General features: G+C 46.1%; 1 protein-coding gene across 3 annotated transcripts in view; it reads left to right on the top strand.

Annotated features, from left to right (window-relative positions):
- The window catches only part of LRRK2 (leucine rich repeat kinase 2), a 137288-nt gene that overhangs the window by 84113 nt on the left and 30843 nt on the right, over nt 1-22332 (top strand). For all 3 annotated transcript variants that reach the window (XM_044280209.1, XM_044280210.1, XM_044280208.1), the window contains 9 exons: nt 5876-6077; nt 7994-8082; nt 9051-9238; nt 9436-9590; nt 11565-11711; nt 11902-12093; nt 14758-14904; nt 15892-15992; nt 21623-21813. In XM_044280209.1, the coding sequence (XP_044136144.1) occupies nt 5876-6077; nt 7994-8082; nt 9051-9238; nt 9436-9590; nt 11565-11711; nt 11902-12093; nt 14758-14904; nt 15892-15992; nt 21623-21813 (1412 nt within the window). The remainder of the gene's footprint in view (nt 1-5875; nt 6078-7993; nt 8083-9050; nt 9239-9435; nt 9591-11564; nt 11712-11901; nt 12094-14757; nt 14905-15891; nt 15993-21622; nt 21814-22332) is intronic.

Here is a 22332-nt window from a genome sequence, read left to right as displayed (position 1 = left end):
CTGGTTCCCTGCCTCCCAGCGAATCTTCCAGGGCCCGGCATACTCAGAAACGTTCAAGGGTTGAGCGCACATCTTCTCCAGATGCTTCGCTCTCTCCGCCATGCGTGCGAGCTCAGTCGAGTCTATCCTCTCAAAGGGATACGCTTTCTGAGGGAGAACTGGCGGATTCGGACGTGGACATGGACTCAGAGCTTCCGTCCAAATTGGCGTCCGCGGTGGGGCATCTTATCGCTAGCATCCGTGATACCTTTCAGATACACGATGACCCCCCCAGCTCCGAACAGGCCGGCGTGTCCTTTCTCCGCCCCAGACAGGCCTCCAAGGTTTTTCCCATACACGCTGATTTTTCTTCTGTGGTATCCAAGGCTTGGACCCGGCCTAACGTCCGCTTTATTACACCCAAAAAGCTGGACATTTGCTATCCCTTTCCAGCGGATTCTGTGACCACGTGGACATCCCCGCCTAAGGTTGATCCTCCCGTGGCTCGCCTGTCAAAAAGCACTACTATTCCGGTACAGGACGGATCTTCCCTCCAGTCTGTTGAGGACCGTCGTACGGAATCCCTCTCCAAGGCCATATTTACTGCCTCTGGTTCGGCCCTTAGACCGGTCTTTGCCTCCGCCTGGGTTGGTAAAGCGGTCTCTGAATGGGGTTTGCAACTGGAACGGGAGTTAGGGTCGGACGTCCCTGTTCAGGACCTCCGCTCCTTAGCCCAACTAATTGTTCAGGCCGGAAAATTCGTCTGTGAGGCCTCCCTTGATGCGGGTGCCCTCATTGCCCGTTCCTCTGCCCTGGCAGTTTCTGTCAGGAGGGAACTCTGGCTGAAGGTTTGGGCGGCGGACGCCGCTTCCAAACGCTCTTTGGCCGGCCTACCATTTACGGGTTCCCGCCTGTTCGGGACCCGTCTGGACGAACTTATATCAGAGGCCACGGGTGGGAAGAGTACTCTCCTCCCCCAGTCCAGGCCAAAGGGCGCCCTCCCGGTTTCGGTCCTTTCGCAAGACCACCGGGTCTAGACCCGCGGCCAGTTCTTCTTCCTCTGGCCCAGTCCAAGATAGGCGCAAGAAGCCGTTTTTTCGGACGCAACCTACCTGGCGCAAGTCCCAGCCTGCACGGGACTTCAGCCCTCTGCCTGAAGGTGCGCCCCCACCCACCCGGGTGGGGGGCCGCCTTCTCCTGTTCAGGAACGTATGGCGGGCCCACATCTCAGACGCATGGGCGCTCGAGATTGTATCTTGCGGATACAAGATCGAATTTGCGTCCATTCCGCCAGACCGTTTCTTCCGATCCCGTCCTCCGCGGGATCCCGTACGAGCGGCCGCCTTCTTCGCGGCTATTCGCTCTCTAATGGACAAGGGTGTCGTCGCCCCCGTGCCTCCGACGGAAAGGTTCAGGGGGTTCTACTCGAACCTCTTTGTGGTTCCCAAGAAGGAAGGCTCAGTGCGACCGATCTTGGACCTAAAACGCCTGAACCGTTTTCTCCGACTACAGAGATTCCGGATGGAGTCTCTCAGGTCCGCAGTGGCCTCCCTGGAAAGAGGGGATTTCATGGTTTCGATCGACATTCAGGATGCATACCTCCACGTTCCGGTTGCTCCATGTCATCACCGCTTCCTGCGCTTCGCGGTGGGGGACGATCACTTCCAATTCGTCGCCCTTCCCTTGGTCTGGCGACGGCTCCTCGGGTGTTCACCAAGGTCCTGGCCCCTGTCTTGGCCCTTCTACGTTCAAGAAGTGTTTTTCTTCTCCCATACTTGGACGACATCCTGGTCAAGGCACCCTCCTTCTCTCAGGCATCCGGCAGTGTGGACCTCACCCTGGAGACCCTGACGCGGTTCGGTTGGGTTATCAACCACCCCAAGTCTTCCCTTATCCCCTCCAGACGGCTGATCTTCCTGGGGATGCTCCTGGATACAGAGTTGGCGGAGGTCCGCCTCCCGTCGGACAAGCGTCTGGCCCTTCGCGGGTCGGTTCACAGTCTCCTCCGTCATCGCCGCCCTTCCCTCAGATCCAGCATGCGGTTGTTGGGAAAGATGGTTGCCTGTTTCGAAGCGGTGCCGTTCGCACAATTCCGATCCCGCACCTTTCAGAGGGCAATTCTGTCGGCCTGGGACAAATCACCGGGGAGTCTGGACAGGACCTTTCTTCTGCCTCCCCTGGCTCGGGCTTCCCTCAGCTGGTGGTTGCATATCCCTCTAAGGGGGAAGTCCTTCCTCCCACTGAACTGGCTGGTGATTACCACCGATGCCAGCTTACGGGGGTGGGGGGGGGGTTTCCCTCCCCGGTCCGTCCAGGGCGTTTGGTCTCTATCGGAGTCCAGACTTCCAATCAATATTCTGGAACTGAGGGCGATTTTTCTGTCCCTCAGACACTGGACCCATCTACTGAAGGGCCACCCTGTTCGGATCCAATCGGACAATGCCACGGCTGTGGCATACATAAACCATCAGGGAGGCACTCGCAGCGATGCAAGAGGTGTCCCTCATTCTCCTCTGGGCGGAGACGCACGTGCCGGCCTTATCTGCGATTTACATCCCGGGGGTGGACAACTGGGCGGCGGATTTCCTCAGCCGGTCCACCATCGACCCGGGAGAATGGTCCCTGCACCCAGAGGTGTTCGAAGCCCTTTGTCTTCGCTGGGGTCGCCCCGACGTGGACCTCATGGCTTCCAAATTCAACCACAAGGTCCCCCTATACCTGGCCAGGGCACGGGACCCGAAGGCATACGGCGCCGACGCGCTCGTCCTTCCGTGGCGCGAATTCTCCCTTCTGTACGTCTTTCCTCCTTTTCCCCTCCTGCCACGGGTTCTTCGGAGGATCGCGGCAGAGGGCGTTCCCGCGATTTTAATCGCCCCGGATTGGCCCCGCCGGTCTTGGTACGCCGACCTAATGTTGCTGTTGGCAGACGCACCGTGGCCACTGCCCTCCAGGGAAGACCTTCTCTCTCAGGGACCGATCTTCCACGAGCATTTAGGCTCGCTACGTTTGACGGCGTGGCTATTGAGACCGCCGTCTTAACGCGACGGGGTTTCTCCGCGGACGTAATCCGCACCATGATCCGTGCTCGTAAGCCTGTATCCTCTAGGATCTACTATCGGGTTTGGAGGTCCTATCTGGGGTTCTGTGAGTCCCGGAGCATCCCTCCTCTCCGATTCTCCCTTCCCACACTCCTGTCCTTCCTCCAGTCGGGTCTGGACCTGGGGCTGAGCCTCAGTTCTCTGAAGGGACAGATTTCGGCGCTGTCTATTCTTCTCCAGCGTCCCCTGGCCCCTCTAGGGCCCATTAAGACCTTCTTACAAGGGGTGGCTCACTCTGTTCCGCCGTACCGCCCTCCAGTTCCTTCCTGGGACCTGAATGTGGTGCTCTCGGCGCTCCAATCCGCCCCCTTCGAGCCTTTACGGGAAGTCTCCCTTCGTCTTCTGTCCTGCAAGGTCATCTTTCTTGTGGCCATCACGTCTCTCCGACGGGTGTCGGAGTTAGCGGCTCTTTCTTGCTCCGACCCTTTCCTGGTCTTCCACCAGGATAAGGTTGTGCTTCGGCCTGTCCCGACCTTCCTGCCAAAGGTGGTTTCCGCCTTTCACATCAATGAGGACATCGTCCTTCCGTCGCTCTGTCCCTCTCCTTCCCACCCCAGAGAACGGGAACTGCACCGTCTGGATGTGGTCAGGGCGTTGAGGATTTACTTGGAGGTCACCGGATCCTTTCGGCGCACGGACTCCCTGTTTTTGGTTCCGGAGGGTTCGCGCAAGGGTTTGGCGGTCTCCAAGGTGGCTATTGCCCGTTTCATTAAACTGGCGGTGTCTGAGGCTTATCGAGCCCAGGGCAGAGCTCCGCCTTTCGGCATCACTGCTCATTCCACCAGAGCAGTCGGTGCTTCCTGGGCGCAGAGGCATCGGGCCTCGGCTGAACAGTTGTGCAAGGCAGCCACTTGGTCCTCTCTGCACACTTTCACAAAGTTCTATAGAGTGCATACGCATGCATCAGCGGATGCTGCTTTGGGCCGCCTGGTTTTGCAGGCAGCGGTTTCCTGATGCTCTGGTGGTGTTCCGCCTTGGGTTTGTGGTCCCTCCCTTCTTGTACTGCTCTTGAACGTCCCAAGGTCTGTGTCCCCCAAGGAAAATGGGCGAGAAAAGGAGATTTTTGTATAACTTACCAGTTAAATCTCTTTCTCGCTCTTCCTTGGGGGACACAGCACCCACCCTTCTGTGTTTGGTTACAGGGTTATGGTTTGGCGCCCCGTTGGGTTGCTGGTTGGTTGTTCCTGTTATTGGTTGTTTTCCTTTCACTACTTGGACACGCAACTGGTAGCCTCTATCTCCAGGCTGAGGGTATAGCTGATGGAGGAGGGGCTTAACAGTTTTACTTAGTGTCACGCCTCCTAGGGAGCTGAGCTATACCCAAGGTCTGTGTCCCCCAAGGAAGAGCGAGAAAGAGATTTAACTGGTAAGTTATACAAAAATCTCCTTTTTGGTATCTCTTTGTCTATTTTCTATGTCCGGAAAACAATTTTTGTTCTATATACACATTAGGATGCAAGCCCTGGCCCACCCATTTACAGAGTCCAGTACTCCTAACTGCCTGCGATGTCACCACGCCCTCCCCCCTCTGCAGGTGACGTCTCCTCCCAGCTGTCTGCTTTGGCCTGCTCATCACCAAGCATTGACCTTACTATAATTGCTGTGTTTGCACAGCGCTGCTGGCATCTTAACTGTGGCAGCGCCTCGGTCTCGCAGTGAAGATACCAGCAGAGCTACGCTTGCGCAAGTATAGTGCGGCTGATGCCCTTACTGTATACTGTGATGAGCAGGCCAAGGCAGAGGCTGGGGAGCAGACATTATCCGCACATGCAGGAGGGCATTGTGACATTGCAGGCAGTGGAGAATGGGCAGGCTAGGGCTTACTGAATAGGCAGGCATGAGTTCTTAGAAAGTTTGGAATTGTTCTGCCGGGCACTTTGCACCTTAATGTTATATAGAATAAACATTGTTTTCTGGACATAGAAAATTGACAAGGGAATACCAAAGGTGTGCTTTAAACCAAGTAAACTGCACAATCACGGTAATAAATATTGAGGTTTGTTTTGTTGTTAACCCTTTCGTTGTTACAGGAAAATAGATCAAAATGGAAAATCTGCAAAAAAAGTGAAATTTAGAAATTTCCCCTACATTTTCCTTGAAACATATCAAGGTGTCCTTTATAAAATGGGGACATTTATGAGTGGTTTCTACTATGTAAACCCTACAAAGTGACTTCATAACTCAACTGATTTTAAAAATTGCTTAAGTTGACGTCCCAAAAAAAATATATTTATATGGTGCCAACATAAAGTAGACATATGGGGAATATTAATTAATAATTATTTTACGAGGTATCACTATCTGTCTTAAAAGCAGAGAAATTAGTGAATTTTTCCAAATTATCCATAAATTTGGCATTCTTTTAATAAATAAAGGTAAGACATCTTGACTCAAATTTGCCACTAACATAAAGTACAATGTGTCACGAGAAAACAGAAGTGTTTGGGTAAAGTAAAAGTGTTCCATAAATTGACACGTCAGATTAGCAAAATATGACCATGTCAGGAAGGTGACATATCGCTTTGTCCTGAAGAGGTTAATATGTATTCTAACCAAAATAAATACACAATTATGTATTGTACCTTACACAATCACGTTCAAGAGATCCACTTTCCTCAAAAGGAGGAAGAAGATGGCCTGAAGAACGAATGAATATTCAGAACGTGCTGTCGGGCCATTTAATGGATACAAAGTATCCAGAGTCTCATACCTACAAAGTAGATAACTATGCCAGTAATATACCGTCTCATAGCAGAGATGTGCATGCTCGTATACATCAGCCTTTTTCTTTCATTTAGATTAGAGACCAAGCAGTTCTGGGGCAGCTGATTCCAGACAGCTATCTGGAGCTTGAGAAGAGAATTCTGATTGAAAAGAAGAACGCTCCCATTGAATTCCCTGTAATTAACCACAAGAGGCTCCAAGATATTGTACAAGAAAACCGACTGGACTTGGATGAGCATGAACTTCAACACGCAGTTCATTTTCTAAATGAATCTGGTAATTTAATTATCCTTTATGTTACCAGTGCCCGGCAGAATAACAGCCAAGTGCTTGCTTATACTATGAAAAAAGAACTTCTTGAAGTTCTTTGTGTAACCAGTATGTGTGGGACAGCAAGTAGATTTTTGGGGGGCCAGCACTATTTAAGGCTACTTTCACACTAGCGTTCGATCGGATCCGATCATATTAATGCAGACGGTGGCTCCGTTCAGAACAGATCCGTCTGCATTATATTGGCAAAAAAAAGCTAAGTGTGAAATTAGCCTGAGCGGATCCATCCAGACCTTTACATTGAAAGTCAATGGGGGACGGATCCGTTTGAAGATTGAGCCATATTGTGGCATCTTCAAACGGATCCGTCCCCATTGACTTACATTGTAAGTCTGGACGGATCCGCACGCCTCCGCACGGCCAGGCGGACACCCGAACGCTGCAAGCAGCGTTCAGGTGTCCGTCTGCTGAGCGGAGCGGAGGCTGAACGCCGCCAGACTGATGCAGTCTGAGGGGATCCGCATCCATTCAGACTGCATCAGGGCTGGACGGAAGCGTTCGGGTCCGCTCGTGAGCCCCTTCAAACGGAGCTCACGAGCGGACAGCCGAACGCTAGTGTGAAACTAGCCTAAGCCGTACATGTGTTTGTGTGTGTCCTCGTCTCTCTACTGGCTGGTCTCAAACCTGGCTTTTTCAGTGCTATCTAAGGGTATCATGCTGTGAATTTAGGGTGTGGGTTTAATGCTCTTACAGTTGCTAGTTGACACTAAAGAGAAGACGGGATCTACATCTGTCTTCTTTATTTCACCCTTCAATTATGCTCAATGAGCATTGGAAATGGGGGCAATACTGCTGCCTCTTGTAACAAGCAACAGTGTGTATACACATATATACACATACTTATAGTTATTAAATATTAGATACAAATAAAGTCACACATCCCATACCAACAACCTAAAAAGTACAAAACCCATTGTAACACTTTCCGTAACTGTGAATTTGCAAATTCAAAATATGGAACTGTACATATTTTATATTTTGTACATTCTAACCCCTAATAAAATAAAGAAAAGTGTCCTGTTTGTTGCAAAAGAAGATGCAAACAGTTTTGATAGACCAGTGCATAAAAGTGCAAGGGCTGATAAAACATCAAGGGGGGCATTTATCATTCTAGGTATGTACGTTTTTTTTGTGGTTCTTTGCGGCATGGTTTGTCGCACATCTTTTTGTGCACAAAATTTGTCAACATTTGCCCATTTATGCCATATTTTGCATAACTTTCAAACTTGTCTATGTTTTAGGAGAACTATTTACTATTTGCAACATTTGAAAAAGTTGCATCTCCACCCCAGGCAACCCCCGGTGTACTTTTACAGACATAGTCGTACGCCACATTGCAATTGCACTAAATATATTATTGCTGTGCGCCATTTCATAAACTTGTTGCAACTTCACAAAGCAAAGACAGACTTAAAACGGACACAAAAACCACTGCAAAGGATATATTCCCCCCAAAGTCCGCACATTCAGAAAAAGTGTGTGTTGATTTAGGATTAAAAGGCTTTAAGTGTTAAGGGGTTAAATTGTCCCTGGCAAGACACAAAATAGTTGAAATGTGTAAGGGCGTTGTAATGTGTCCTGAGTGCAGCAGTCTGTAGGCAATGCTGAATATCCCCATGCACATAACCAATGCACTTCAGCAACTTTGAGGGTTTGAGTTTTTGGGGATTTTGCAGGTTTCAAGTGACGAATATGTAGCCTCCCTCACTTTTACTTTTTATGTTCCTAGAATTTTTTAGCAGCATGTTGTTTTTTTTTTTTTTTTGTAGCAGCACAGATGGAAATGGTGGGAATAAAGTAGTGTCAAGAGCCAGATCAGTGAATTATCAGCAACTGTTTCATCTTCATTTATATTTTGACAGGAGTGTTACTGCACTTTGAGGATCCCGCTCTACAGCTTCGAGATCTTTATTTTGTGGACCCTGAATGGCTCTGTAAAATAATGGCACAGGTTAGTATAGCATACCTTAGAGAAAAAAATAAATCAAAATATTAAAATTAGCACTCCAAGCTTATGCTTTTCCATTGGTTAGCAAATTTGATAAAATTCATTCATAAATCCCCTCCAGTGTCTTTTTTTTATGTGTACACATTGAGCCATTATAAAAAGTATAATTTTGCTGACACCCCCAGTTTTTTGTTTCAAAAATTTGCCCCAATGAACACAACTTTAAATAAGAACTCCCTCAAAAAATGTATTTTCTGACCTGCTAGAAAGGTATATGATGTAATCTGTAGTGAAGGTAATCTTCTTACCAGTGACTGTATTAGTGAGTTATCCCCTCCCTACTGCTTCTCAGCTGTGTCATGTGACCAGCAATCAGACTTTCCAAATAAAGCCTCATTCACACGACAGTGATTTCCATCAGTGATTGTGAGCCAAAACCAGGATTGGAACCTCCACAGACATAAGGTATAAGGGAAAGATCTGCACCTGTGGTGTTTTTGACCCACACCTGGTTTTGGCTCACAATCACTAATGGAAATCACTGATGTGTGAATGAGGCTTAACACAGCTTCTTATGTGTGGACAGGAAGTCAGTTTCTCTATGTATTCCTATGGGAGCCTCAATGTCAGTCTTATAGGAATGAACAGTAAGAGAAGTAACTGACTTCCTGTCCTGTGTCAGTTGGAGATCAGAGAGTTGGTCACATAACACAGCTGAGGATCAGAAGCGAGGGGATAGATCACAAATACAGTCACTGATGAGAAGATTTCATTCACTACAGATTACACCATGTACCTTTCTAGCAGCTCTGAGAATGCATTTTTTGCAGGAGTTCTTTAAGAGAAAATAGTGATCACTCAAATGGCAAACCTGTTTTAGTTTTTTTTTAGCAGTTTTGTAGATGTTATAGCCAATAGAAATATAATTTCAGATTTGTGTCTTTTACTGTTGTATTTTTTTATCTTTGCAGATTTTGACAGTAAAAGTTGAAGGATGTCAGAGGTATCCCAAGGGGATTATCCACTGTATAGATGTGGAAAAATTTCTATTCAAGAAAAAGAAATTTCCCAAAAATTATATTTCACAATATTTTAAGCTTCTGGAAAAGTTTCAGATAGCTTTGCCCCTCGGTGAAGAGCAACTTCTCATTCCCAGCAGGTACCAGTGTTCACACAGTTTTTGTATTGGAACTGCTCGTACATGCTTTATAATCGGCTGACTCTGCGTGCCCTTACAGAAGAAAGACATGCAGTGTCATTTACATGTAATATAGCATTAGTGTAATAAAACTACTACTGTATAACATTTTTGCTCATGTAGGTTTTAATATTCTAAAACAATTTCATCTTCTTTAGTTTATCGGACCACCGGCCAGTGATAGAACTACCCCACTGTGAAAATTCCGAGGTCATTATAAGACTGTATGAAATGTCATATTTTCCCATGGGATTTTGGTCCAGGCTTATAAACAGACTTTTGGAAGTGTCTTCATACATGTTGTCTGGTCGAGGTCTGTAATTATTTTGTACTTGTCTTCTATTTGTTTCTAAAACACATTTTTTTTTTAAGTGATACTGAAATGATAGTCTAACAACCCTATTCACACATATGGGGTAGTTCAATATGTTCCTTGCATGTATGGTGAACTTTATACAGTACCTCGAAAGAGTGGTTCATGTGTAAAAGTGCAGTATTCAACCTGGCTGTTTTTTGAAGACTTTTGCCTTCATTAATTTAGCTAATAAAGGAGACGTATACAAACTGAACAAAAACACGCCACTTAGTCCAATGTAATAAGACATGTAGCCCAAGGAGTCTAGGTAATACCCCCAGATGATGGTAAAACATCAGTACACCCAGAATGGCTGAGAAGAGAAAGTCCAAGTGCAAATCCAGAAGCCTCCAGACAGGATAGATTCAATACTTCTAATATCTAGACATCAGGCAGTAAAATACAACCAGTAAACAAAGACAAAAAATATATACAATGCAACAGCACTCTGCAAACCAAATAAAGCTGTAGCCTACTCTCCCTGTAAATATTGGAGGCCATTTTATACCAGGTAAGGTGGAATACAGAGTGGGCTCAGCATGCTAGTGGAACCTGCATTCCTTGAACAAAATGGAGGCCGGCACCAAAGAGGTATTATATAGTATGGGTTCAGCATGCATGAGGAGCCTGCATTCCCTGAATATAATGGAGGCCATTTTGGCACCATAAGAGGCATAATATAATGTGGGCTCGGCATGCATGTGGAACCTGCATTTCCTGAATGTAATGCAGGCCAGTATAGCACCAGTTCATTTGATATTTAGAGTTGGGTTCCCGTCTTACTAAGATTGCCTTGACGTTTGGCAGACGGGTCCAAATAATTTGGTACAAAATGATTTGCCAAGCATCTCTAATTTATAAACGTATCATTAGCACCAGAATACTTTCTATTATTTTGGCATTATTGTACTTTATTTGGTTTGCTGACTGACCCCCAATTTCTCTTTGCAATTAAAGACCAACACTACAGTCAACCTAATGCACCCCCTGTTAAGGAGAAATCGGTAAAGGAGTCTTGGCACTTAGGGGAAGATTTATCAAACTGGTGTAAAGTAGAACTGGCTTAGTTGCGCATAGCAACCAATCAGATTCCACCTGTCATTTTTCACAGCTCCTTTGGAAAATTAAAGTTGGGATCTGATTGGTTGCTATGGGCAACTAGGCCAGTTCTACATTACACCAGTTTGATAAATCTCCTACTTAATTTGAGGAATTGATTGAGATCCTGGTTTCCATACCCCCATCAGTCAATAAGTGACTTGCATTAGCAGTAAACACCATTAAAGAGCAACTTTCTCATGGCAGTGGCCCTTTAAAGATTAAGGGGGACATTTATAAGACTGGCGAGAGATACCCCGGTCTTAGGAGCAGGCCTCTACATAACTTTGGCGGTTGCTACCGCCGGCCGTGTGACATGCTTTAATCTACGCCAGCTCCCTTGCTGGCTTCGGTTAAGACCATTTTCCACATCATAAACTAGCGAGGAATATGATAATGAAATGGGCCCGGCTTCTTCCACGCCACGTCCCCTTTTTTCCACCACTTTGCAAAAGTGGTGTGAGCGGGTTAAAGTCACAGTTGTCGCAAAATACCTTTTCGACAAAATGTGCAACCTAAATACACCAAAAAGTGGCGTATAACACATAATAAATGACCACCAAAGTGTTTTTGATCATTTCTGGCTTGTCAGTCTCGTATCATAAGTCCTCACTGGTAGTCTTGACTAGGGGGTAACTTTTGTAGTTTTTCCAATGACTAGAAGGAGTCTCCCTAAAATGCTGGGAGTTTCCAAACACTGGATGTTTACTTTATTGTTAACATTAATTTAAAATTTAACAATTTTATATAACAAAAGTTTTATAAAATAGATGTACCATTCTCAGTGGTCTAAAAGTTTTTGCTTTTACTTTCTTCACATGTATAAAAAAAAAGAAAGAGTCCAGCGTCCTAACAGGATGTACTGGAGACAAGGTATCTACCTAAATTGGTCTCCTGAAGCTTACTGTTTGGTGGAATCATCAAGCCTACACAACAACCCTAATAGTTTTTTGAAAATTACAGTTCCATCCTGTAGAAAAGGTAAATTATTTTTTATTTGTTTAGCAGAAGTTGCACTTGCTTCAGATTAGCAGAAGGACTTCATAATTAAATAGATGTATAAACTATAGTAAACATAATGTACTGTAACGTTGTAACTGATCCGTCACATCCGCTTTGCATTCCTATATACTGCTCTCAGCATCTTCACTCATTGTAATTTTCCATTTAGGTTGCATTCTGCTGGGACAGGTTGTGGATCATATTGATTCACTAATGGAGGAATGGTTTCCTGGTTTGTTGGAAACAGATATTTCTGGTGAAGGAGACACGTTGTTGAAAAAGTGGGTGCTATACAGCTTTGATGATGGTCAGGAACACAAGAAAATTCTACTATCTGATCTGCTGCTGAAAGCTGAAGAAGGTAAGCTTCACTTATGTATTTAGGTGCACATTCATTAAGACCGGCATTTTAGACGTCCACACCCACATTTTTAGACCTGGATTGAGCGGTGAAAAGTCGCAGATGGCGGCGCAACTAACCATTGTGCTGCCATTTGCACCTGAAATATGCCTAATGTAGGCGTATTTCAGATTAGTAAATGATCTCCTTAGTGTTTTTGCCATTGGTATTTGTAATAATCTGTCATTTTTTTGGTGCACTATTTGTGACCTGAAATTTTGTCTGCCAGACATATTTTGGTATTAAAAAAACATAAATAAAGGGGGGTTCACTTATTAATATCGGCGTTTTGGACACTGGTCTTAATAGCCCCTGTATCTGGCGATGGATCCAACCAAGTTATGAAGAGGTGCAGGCCTCTACATAGCTTCGGCGCATCCAGCGCCAGTTCTAAATGTAAGTCATCTTCCTTGCTGTCTTACATTTATACCATTTTTCTACACCTTTTCTACGTGGCCCACGTCAAACACACTTTTTTTTAGACCTGGCGTGAGTGGGGAAAAGTCGCATTTTGCCCCCGAAATACACCTGATATAGGCAGGTTGAGTTACTGAAAATGTCAAAATTTCCTCCAATATTTTTGACAGAACGTTTAATTTCTGCTCCGTGTCTTCGGTGTGCCTCAAGGCTCTGTTTGGCTGCAGCATGGCTCTTCAAGTCTTTAGGTTTCTAATATCTATATACAGGTCACCCGATTGTTTTTTAGTTTTTAATCTGAACACTCATTTTTTTGTGTTCCTGTCAACTTATCTTTCTAATATCTGCTCTGTTATTGAAACTTCCCATGTTCCCATCTGGACATTTATGGAATTTCCTCACCACACAAGATACCACTATGTTGTCAGTACATGCTCTTATAACATAGTCCTCTAGACTTCTGCAGCATCCTCATTTTATGAATAGACAAGCAACTCACCAGTCTATTCCAACTACTGTTTGGCTTACCTACCTCTCCTTTCATTCCTCAAATAACTTACCCCTCTCTGTTTCTCTGCTGGCTTTCCATTCCACAGAAAATTCAATTCCAAATACTTACATCAAAGCCTAAATCAGCTCTGCTCTTACCTTTCAGTAATTCCTAGATATCACCCTGCACTCAACCTCATTTCTGTCATTGACAACCTTATCTCTATCCTCCTGTCTCTACTCTCATATACATAACTTCCCTTGTGCCTCCCATCTGTTCTGGCACTTCCTCCTTCATTTTAACACTCCCTTCCTCTGACAAGCCCAGAATTGGCCTAGAGCAGTGATGGCTAACCTTGGCACTCCAGCTGTGGTGAAACTTAACTCCCAGCATGCTCCATTTATTTCTATAGAGTTCTGAGAGCAGCCAAGCAGTTGTAGTTGTAGTTGGGAGTTGTAGTTTTACTACAGCTGGAGAGCCAAGGTTAGCCATCACTGGCCTAGAGTATACCTCTTATGCAGGTGAGCTGTTAAATGCCCTCTGTGTGTACCCTTGCTCATCCTATGTCCTCTGCCAGCCCCTTCATCTCATTCTTGATTGACACATAGAAGAAACCGCAGCACTCTCCTGTCTTCAATTCAGTGGAATTTATTTCACCAGCAAAAAAATGCGACGTTTCGACCGTAAAGGGGGAACTTCTGACTGGCTCCCAACACGGCTGGCACCACCACAAGATAAGACTTTAATTTTTCGTTGTGCTGCTATACGCATTTTTTCCTATAATTCTTGATTGACAGGTTCCTGCATAGTCATATCATCTCACCCTGTCTATCAAGAAGGAAATTGTGGCTGTAGCTTAATTCTAACCTGAACAATAGCCCTCAAAAGCCCCCGCTTCCCTGTGGCCTCACAGCCCGAACAGGACTTAAAACAGTATTGTTCATTTCTACTTGAATGAAAGCAATTCAAGTTGTTCCAGATTTATTAACAGGTGTACAAATTTGGCGCATTTCACTACCATGATCTGAAGATGTTACACTGGAGTATGGAACACCAGTCTTAAAAAATCTGCCCAGTGTCTTTATATGTGCATTAAATTATGGTAATATCTAGGCCTGCACAATATATCGCCAAAGTAATCGCAATATCGCAATCGCCAATTGGCCGACCCAAAAATGCTGCAATTGAATTACCATATTTTTTGCTTTATAAGACTACTTTTTTTCCCCCAAAAGTGGGGGGGAAATGGCATTGCTTCTTATAAAGCGATGGTTGACTTTTTACGTGGCCGACACGGATGTATCGCCAGCCGCTATGCTGCACAGCACGGCCAGCGATACATCAGTTACAGTGCGGGGAGGGAGGAGAGGGGCTGGAGGCAAGTCGTTATTTTAATGAACAAATGTTCTTCTATCTATTTTATTTATCTGTTCTGTGCAGTGCTATTAAGAAAATGGCAAGTTTAGTATTTTGTACTTTTGCAGTAATGCAAATATGTTATTTACTTTAGTAAAAGATGTTTTATTTTGAAAAACACTGTGCATTTCAGTTCTTGAGTTAAGCATAACTACATTTCAGCATTATCGGTAATTTCTGTGTGCTTTTGCCTTGAAAATCCAAGCAAATAGTCGCATATAGTTATCGCAATTTTTAGGGCCCTAACCACAAAATTCCCATATCGTGCAGCCCTAGTAATATCCCTTATAAATTTTAAATAGGTGACTTGTTATTGAATCCAGAAGATCCAAGATCTACCATTCCAATTTCCCAAATTGCTCCCGATATTGTTCTTGCTGATCTGCCAAGAAATATCATGCTAAATAATGAGGAACTAGAATTTGACCAGTCGGCAGAGTATTTATTGGGTATGTATCTTACTGTTAATACTTTAAGTATAGTTTCTATAAAGAACCTACATTCAGTTTAACGTATGCCTATTATTGCTGCTAAAGCTTGTGCAACCAGTAAGAAATCTTTTAACATGGGTGATGGTGGAGTGTGTAATGTAATGATTTTGTAATCATTTGAATTTCAGCAATTATCATCCATATGATGGTGTGCAGCAATTAAACAACCAGTGATAAATCGTTTGTTTTCTGCTCTGGAGATGAACGAGCAATGATTGCGGTGATGAGCCGCAACAGGAAACAGTGAAAACTAATTGATGATTATTATTTCATGTAACTGAACATCTTTACATGGGTCATTTATCAGGAACGAACATTCATGGGAATATTCGTTCCCGACAATCTTTGCCTCGGCCAATGTAAGGCTACTTTCTCACGTTTTGGCTTTCCGTTTGTGAGATCCGTACAGGGCTCTCACAAGCGGTCCAAAACTGATCAGTTTGCATTCTAATGCATTCTGAATGGAAAAGGATCCGCTCAGAATGCATCAGTTTGCATCAGTTCAGTCTCATTTCCGCTTTGGAGACGGACACCAAAACGCTTGCAGCGTTTTGGTGTCCGTCTGAAAGTGAGCCAAACGGATCCATCTTGGCACACAATGTAAGTCAATGGGGACGGATCCGTTTTCACTGACACTATCTGGCACAATAGAAAACGGATCCGTCCTCCATTGACTTTCAATGGTGTTCATGACGGATCAGTCTTGGCTATGTTAAAGATAATACAAACAGATCCGTTCTGAACTGGATGCAGACGGTTATATTGATGGATCCGCACAAAACACGAGTGTGAAAGTAGCCTAAAAGGACAATAGGAGCAGGGACAATTCGTGATGTCTGCCAAAGGGACCTTTCTACACCCGAACTTTCACTCCACAGGGCAATACACATCCTCAGCTAGTTCACCCATTCTTGTCAGACTATATTAACTATATATGTATTTTAGGTGATGGCGGCTTTGGATCCGTCTATAGAGCTGTGTACAGAGGTAAAGATGTAGCAGTGAAAATTTTCAACAAACATACTTCTCCAAGACTTTTAAGACAGGTAAGGAACCCAGTTGTAGTGAATCTGTCACCACAACCCATCCTTTTACACTGACAGTAGAATAATATAGACTGGAAACCGTAAATATGTTTTCTTCATTTTGTTATGTAAAATATATCATAGTAGCTATGTTTTTTACCATACCTCGATTAAACATATTTAAAGTGGTTTCTCTGAGATTTATATAGTGATGACCTATCCTCAGGATAGATCATCAGTATCTTATCTATGGGGGTCCAACACCCAGGACCCCCATCGATCAGCTATTTTAGAAGGCAGTGGCGCTTCTATGAGCATTGCGGCCTTCTCTCTGCCTAGGAGCAGCTCAGCCCCATTCAAATGAATGGTGCTGAGGGAGATACCAAGCACAGCCGCTATACAATATATGGTGCTGTGCTTGGTGAGCTGTGAGAAGGCAGCGGTGCTCACAGGAGCGCCACTGCCTTCTCAAAACAGGTATTCAGCGGGGGGTGTTGAACCCCCGCCGATCAGATACTGATGACCTATCCAGAGGATAGGTCGTCAATATTAAAATGTCGGAAAACCCTTTTAATATTTAAATGGGCAATTGCGAGTCCAGGGAGGACATTTATGTGTTTACATTGTGTTCACCCCACAATAGTGGTGTCGAAAGTCAGAAATTATGGCACACGCCATAGGTGCATCATAATAAGAAGAGGGTGGGGTTTTGCGCAACCCGCCGGATTTATTATAACTTTCACCAGAAACTGGCGGAAGTTATAGCTGAACTCTACTCCCTTCTGGTGTAGGCTTCAGTATTTGGCACACAGAAGGGCACAGATGCTTCTAATTTATAAAGTGGCATCTGCCTCTTAATAAATTAGGCGCATTCTCACACTACTCTGAAGCATCATCTCAACCAATCTGTAGGAGGAATGAAGAATTAAAGAGGACATGTCAACACAAAATGCAGTGTAATCTGGAGGAAGCATGTTATAAGGCTGGAGGAAATGAGCAGATTGATATATAGTTTTGTGGTGTAATATTCATTAAAACTTGCAATTTCTACATGTATTTCCCATTGGGGCACACAGGCTTGACCATGGGTATGGTTGTTGCCGCTAGGAGGCGGACACTAAGAACACAAAGTGTAAGCTCCTCCTTGTTCAGCTATACCCTTCTACAGGGACTAAGCTAAATCAGTTTTAGCTTAGTGTCTGTAGGAGGCAGACCTACCTGCGTTGCAGGTCTGCTGGTTTTTGTTTTTTTCTTTCTCCTTTTTTTCTAGCGGGAGTTTCAGGCAGTCCGTAAAACTACCTTTACTCCCACCCAGGAGACAGGAGACCAGGGGGTCACCCAAACCCCCTGCTCCTTCCCGTGCTCCAGAAGAAAAGGAGGACCAGAGGTTCCGGTAAAAACCTCTGTATCCCGCCAGCGTTCGGGTCACCACAGCCATCCACGCCGCAAGTCCCCTCTGTTCCGGTGTAGTGTCCCTCACCAAGGGGCTGCACACCGAAGGTGGTGACCAGGCTGGAGCCAGGGGGGCAAAAGATGCTGGACAGGTGAGTATATAAAAAATTTGAATTGGCTCCAAAGTGCTCCCGCTTCCAGTACTTTCCCCTCCCTAAGTTACCTGGTCTCCATGAGGCTGGGCCCCTCCAGGAGGTCTTCTGGAGGGGGGTGTTTGCAGGTAAGCAGCTGTCTGCTAGGCATAGGACTAGCATTGCTCATAGCTTTAATCTCTCCTGGTTCTCTCCCCCAGTTGGGGAGCATGGGGGCATCCGTTTTCCAAGGAGCGAACATGCAGGGCTCAGTGGCGCATCATGCCGCTGCTGCCCTGCAGCCGCACACCATGGCTCATCTGTTAAAGAAATTGCCATGTTGGTACGTGCCGGTGCCATTGTTAATTTCGGCCCCGGCTTCTGTGTGGCCTGTTACTGCAGGGCCCTCCTCCCCGTGGCTTATTTTTCCCCGGCCGGCGTCTTAGTGCGGCCGGGGATGCGGCGGTGTCGTGTTCCGGTGGGCGGGGGGCGTTGCAAGGACTGGTAGGGCCAGCGCTAAGGGCCAGAGTCGGTTTGTGTGCGGGGCATGGGCTTCTCTCTGCTCCCACACGGCAGCTGTGCTGAGGCTGCATGGGGTGCACTTCTGGACTTTTTAAGGCACCTGCGGCGGGACGCTCACAGGCTCCTCTGGACATGCGGTTTGGAGGGACACAGGCTAGGTAAGGGTGTTTGTCCCTTCCTCCAGGGTTTAAACTACCCCCCTCCTATCTCCTCCTCCTTTGGTCATTATGTCCGAACTCAGGCCCAGAAGCAGACGGTCAGTGATGTGCTCCATTATGCGTGTGACGCAAAACCTTTCCAGCATCTCAGTCAGACTCCCACTGCTTTCCGTGTGCTGCGCTGCCATCAAGTGGCTCGGCACCGGACCCGTTGCTTCCCGCTGCCCAGCCTACGGAAGAACCGGAATGGGCGCGTTCCCTGTCTAGGGTGGTACAGGATGTCCAATACCAACAGGGCCATTGTGGAAATATTGGGGCTTTTTTCGGCAAGGCGGTCCTCTAACCGGTCCGTCTCTGGGGATCATGGGGCGCGTGCCCTTCGTGGCCGGCCCACAAAACGGGCCGGAACATCCTCCCCCAAAAGGATGTCTGTGTCTCCCGTTTCCTCTGCCTCTCCTCCTCCTACTAGAGAGTCTGACCCTGACGTGCCCTCAGTGGAAGAGGCATGTTCTGAGTAGAGAGTGTCAGATGAGGATGTTGTCTCGCCGAAGGGTCACTCGTCCAAACTGTCCTCCATGTTGGACAATCTAATTACGACGTTGCAGGTTGAGGATCCCGCACCGTCGTCTGCCAGCTCGGGTTTTTCCTTTAGAAGGTCCTATTGCTCTCACAAGTGTTTCCCCAACCACCAGGAGCGTGATTCCTCTCTCTCCAAGGAGTGGAATTTCCCTGATAGACGTTTTACCTTGCCAAAGCGCTTGAACGTCCTTTATCCTTTTCCAGAGGATTTGACTAAGAAATGGTCGTCTCCACCTTTAGTGGACCTGCCAGTTTCCCGCTTGGCTAAACATGCTACCTTGCCAGTGGCGGATGGGGCTTCTTTCTCTGATATCAGAGATAAGAAACTGGAAGCGTTTGCAAAATCTGCCTTTGAAGCAGTGGGTATTTGCCTCTACATGGGTGAGCAAGGCTATGGGGGAGTGGGCAAATAATTTACATCAGGGTCTCTACTCTGGAATCCCCTCGGGGGAACTTGTGGTCCTGCAGCTCTCACATGCCAGTGCTTATATTTGTGAAGAATCTTTGGACGCGGCCAGGCTGATGGCGCGCACGTCAGCCCTGTTGGTGGCTATTCTCTGTACCCTATGGCTCTTTTGCTGGGCGGCAGATAATGCTTCAAAGCGGACCCTGACAGCCCTCCCCTTTACAGGCAGAAGACTTTTTGGTAAGCACCTGGATGAGATCATTTCGGACGCTACAGGTGGTTAGGGCACCCATTTACCACAGAGCAGGGGCCGTCTAATAGGTCAAGCCCCAAGAGGCCATCCAACAAGTCGGCCAGGGATCAGAAGCGCAAACCTTCCTTCAAGCCGCGCCCTTCCTGGCGTTCCCGTCAACAGGGCTCCAAGTCTTTTAACCCTGAGAACTCTGCTGCATGACGGGGCGGCTCCCGGCGCCCTCCGTTTGGGTGGACGTCCGACTTAATTTGTTTCGGCATGTTTGGCTGGCTCACGTCTCAGATGCATGCTGCGCCCTGTTTCTGTCCTCCTTTGGATCCTTAGGATCTGAATCTAGTGCTCAACGCTCTCCAGTCTTCATCGTTTGAGCCTTTGCAGCAGGTGTCGCAGTGCTTCCTGTCTTATAAGGTGGCTTTTTTGCAATTACTTCTATCCGTAGGATGTCTGAACTCGCGGCTCTGTAATGTCGGTCGCCTCTCTTTATCCTCCATCAGGATGAGGTGGTCCTTCGGCCTGTGCAGTCCTTCCTCTCGAAGGTGGTGTCGGAATTCCTTCTAAATGAGAAGATTATTCTTCCTTCATTTTGTCTGGGCCCGTCTCATCCTCGGGAGCAGTCGCTCCAAACCCTGGATTTGGTACAAGCCATTCGGGTCTATCTGTCCCAGAAGGCATCTTTCAGGCGGTCGGATTGCCTGTTCGTGATTCCAGAAGGGCCGAGACGAGGGCTGGCAGCGTCCAAGACTTCCATTTCCCGAAGGATTCGTTTGGCTATTGTGGAAGCGTACTGCGTTAAGGACCGGGCCCGCCCTTCCAGGTGACTGCTCATTCGGCTCGGGCAGGGGGGCCCTCTTGGGCGGTGCATCACAGGGCTTCAGCCCCTCAGGTGTGCAAAGCGGTGACCTGGTCATCTTGGCATACTTTTTCAGAGTGCACACTTTTTCTTATGCTGACGCCTCTCTGGGGCATAGAGTTGCTTGTTATGCCCACCCTTGGGGACTGCTCTGTAACGTCCCATGGTCAAGCCTGTGTCCCCCAATGAGACGGATGAGAAAACTAGATTTGTGTACTTACCGTAAAATCTGTTTCTCTTCCATTCATTGGGGGACACAGCTGCCACCCATTCTCTTGTTCTGGGTTTGTACATAGTGTGATTTTTCTTTTTGTCTTCTCCTACTGCTTTTGCACTAACTGACTTAGCTTAGTCCCTGTAGAAGGGTATAGCTGAAGAAGAAGGAACTTACACTTTGTGTGCTTAGTGTCCGCCTCCTAGCGGCAACAGCTATACCCATGGTCAAGCCTGTGTCCCCCAATAAATGGAAGAGAAACAGATTTTACGGTAAGTACAAAAATCTAGTTATCTCTACTTTTTCTAACTTAAGACCACCCCTGTGAACAGCATTCAGTACACGGGGAGGTGTTATCAGTTACTGACAACTATCTATGTATACACTTATACACTCGTACCACCTCCCCTGTATACTGAGAGCTGTTCACATGAGTGGTCTTAAGTGAAAGTACGGATTTAGGCTAGATTTACACTACCGGTAGAGCCTTCCAGCAGGCTGTTTCTGCATTGAGTCGGGAATCGGCTGGACAAAAACCACTGCGCAGAGTGGTATTTGGACGATATTTTCTGGGTTGCTGATGATTCTCCGCCAGACTCCATTATAGTTAATAGGGCCAACAGGCATTCAGGCATCGTCTGGCAATGCCGGTTCTGGCAGGCTGTTCTCAGCGGAACAAGCTTCCGGATCTGTGACCACCACTAGTGTGAAACTAGCCGTTAATTTATAAATTACAAGTTTTACTGAATCTTTTCCCATAAAACTATCAATCTGCTCAGCTCCTCCTGCTCTATAACATGCTGCCTGTAGATTACACTGCATTTCATGGTGACAGGTCCTGCTTAAACTAACCTGCATAGCACTCTCTGTTGCTCCCCGAATGCATGCATACTCATTAACACGTGGCTTTTAATTTTTAGTGCCACATCATGTAGGTGCTTTGACGTTTTACTTAAATTGGAGAAAACATGCTTTTTTTTTTGTACTGGCTTTTTATGCAGGTACTGGTCTGAGGGGTGTTTAATGGTGAGGGGTCCATAAAGAATTTTTCCAGCGTATGGAAAGAAGTAGTGAATGCAGTGCACATTCTTGTTAGCAATCCTGTACTCAAATAGTGTTATTTTGCTCTTATTCACCACTCTCCAGGAACTGACAGTACTTAGTCATCTCCATCATCCAAGCCTAGTGTGCTTACTTGCCGCTGGTGTTCGACCTAGAATGCTAGTGATGGAACTTGCTTCAAAGAGTTCTCTTGATCATCTGCTTCAGCAAGACAGTAGCGGCCTGACCCGAACTCTTCAGCACAGAATAGCTCTTCATGTTGCTGATGGGCTGAGGTAAAAGGGCTAATTATAATTCACGTGATATATTATTTTAAATCCTGTTCTCGCTCTGCTTACATGAGGCTTTACCCGCATAACTCTCACAATATAGTATTGGTTGTGTTCTTCTTTTACTCTTCGTCAAGTAATGATGCTGGGTCATCTTTTCTAAGAACGATGCTGTTCCTCTTTTATTCCTACTGGAAATGTATCACTAAATTGACAACTAGGTTATGGGTATGTGACTACACACTTTGACACTGAGCAATACATGCCGCCATTTTGACAATTGGAATAGTAATGCCCAGTTGTCAATGTATTAAATAATTTTAAGGAAGAGTTATAGAGAAAGGCAGAGTGCAAATTTATAAGAAAAGGTTCCAGAATAGTTATTTCTTAGTAAATGTAAAAATCTACAAAAACAGATATGTGGAGTGACAGGTACTTTATCACATTCTGTGTTTAGCAAGTGTTGGCATCTATTATCACTTGTGATCAATCATGTTTCTATCTCTTCCTGGACAAGTAACTATA

This window comes from Bufo gargarizans, chromosome 2 (genome assembly GCF_014858855.1).
Source record: "Bufo gargarizans isolate SCDJY-AF-19 chromosome 2, ASM1485885v1, whole genome shotgun sequence".
Lineage (NCBI taxonomy): Eukaryota > Metazoa > Chordata > Amphibia > Anura > Bufonidae > Bufo > Bufo gargarizans.
This window is presented reverse-complemented; position numbering and strand designations above follow the sequence as displayed.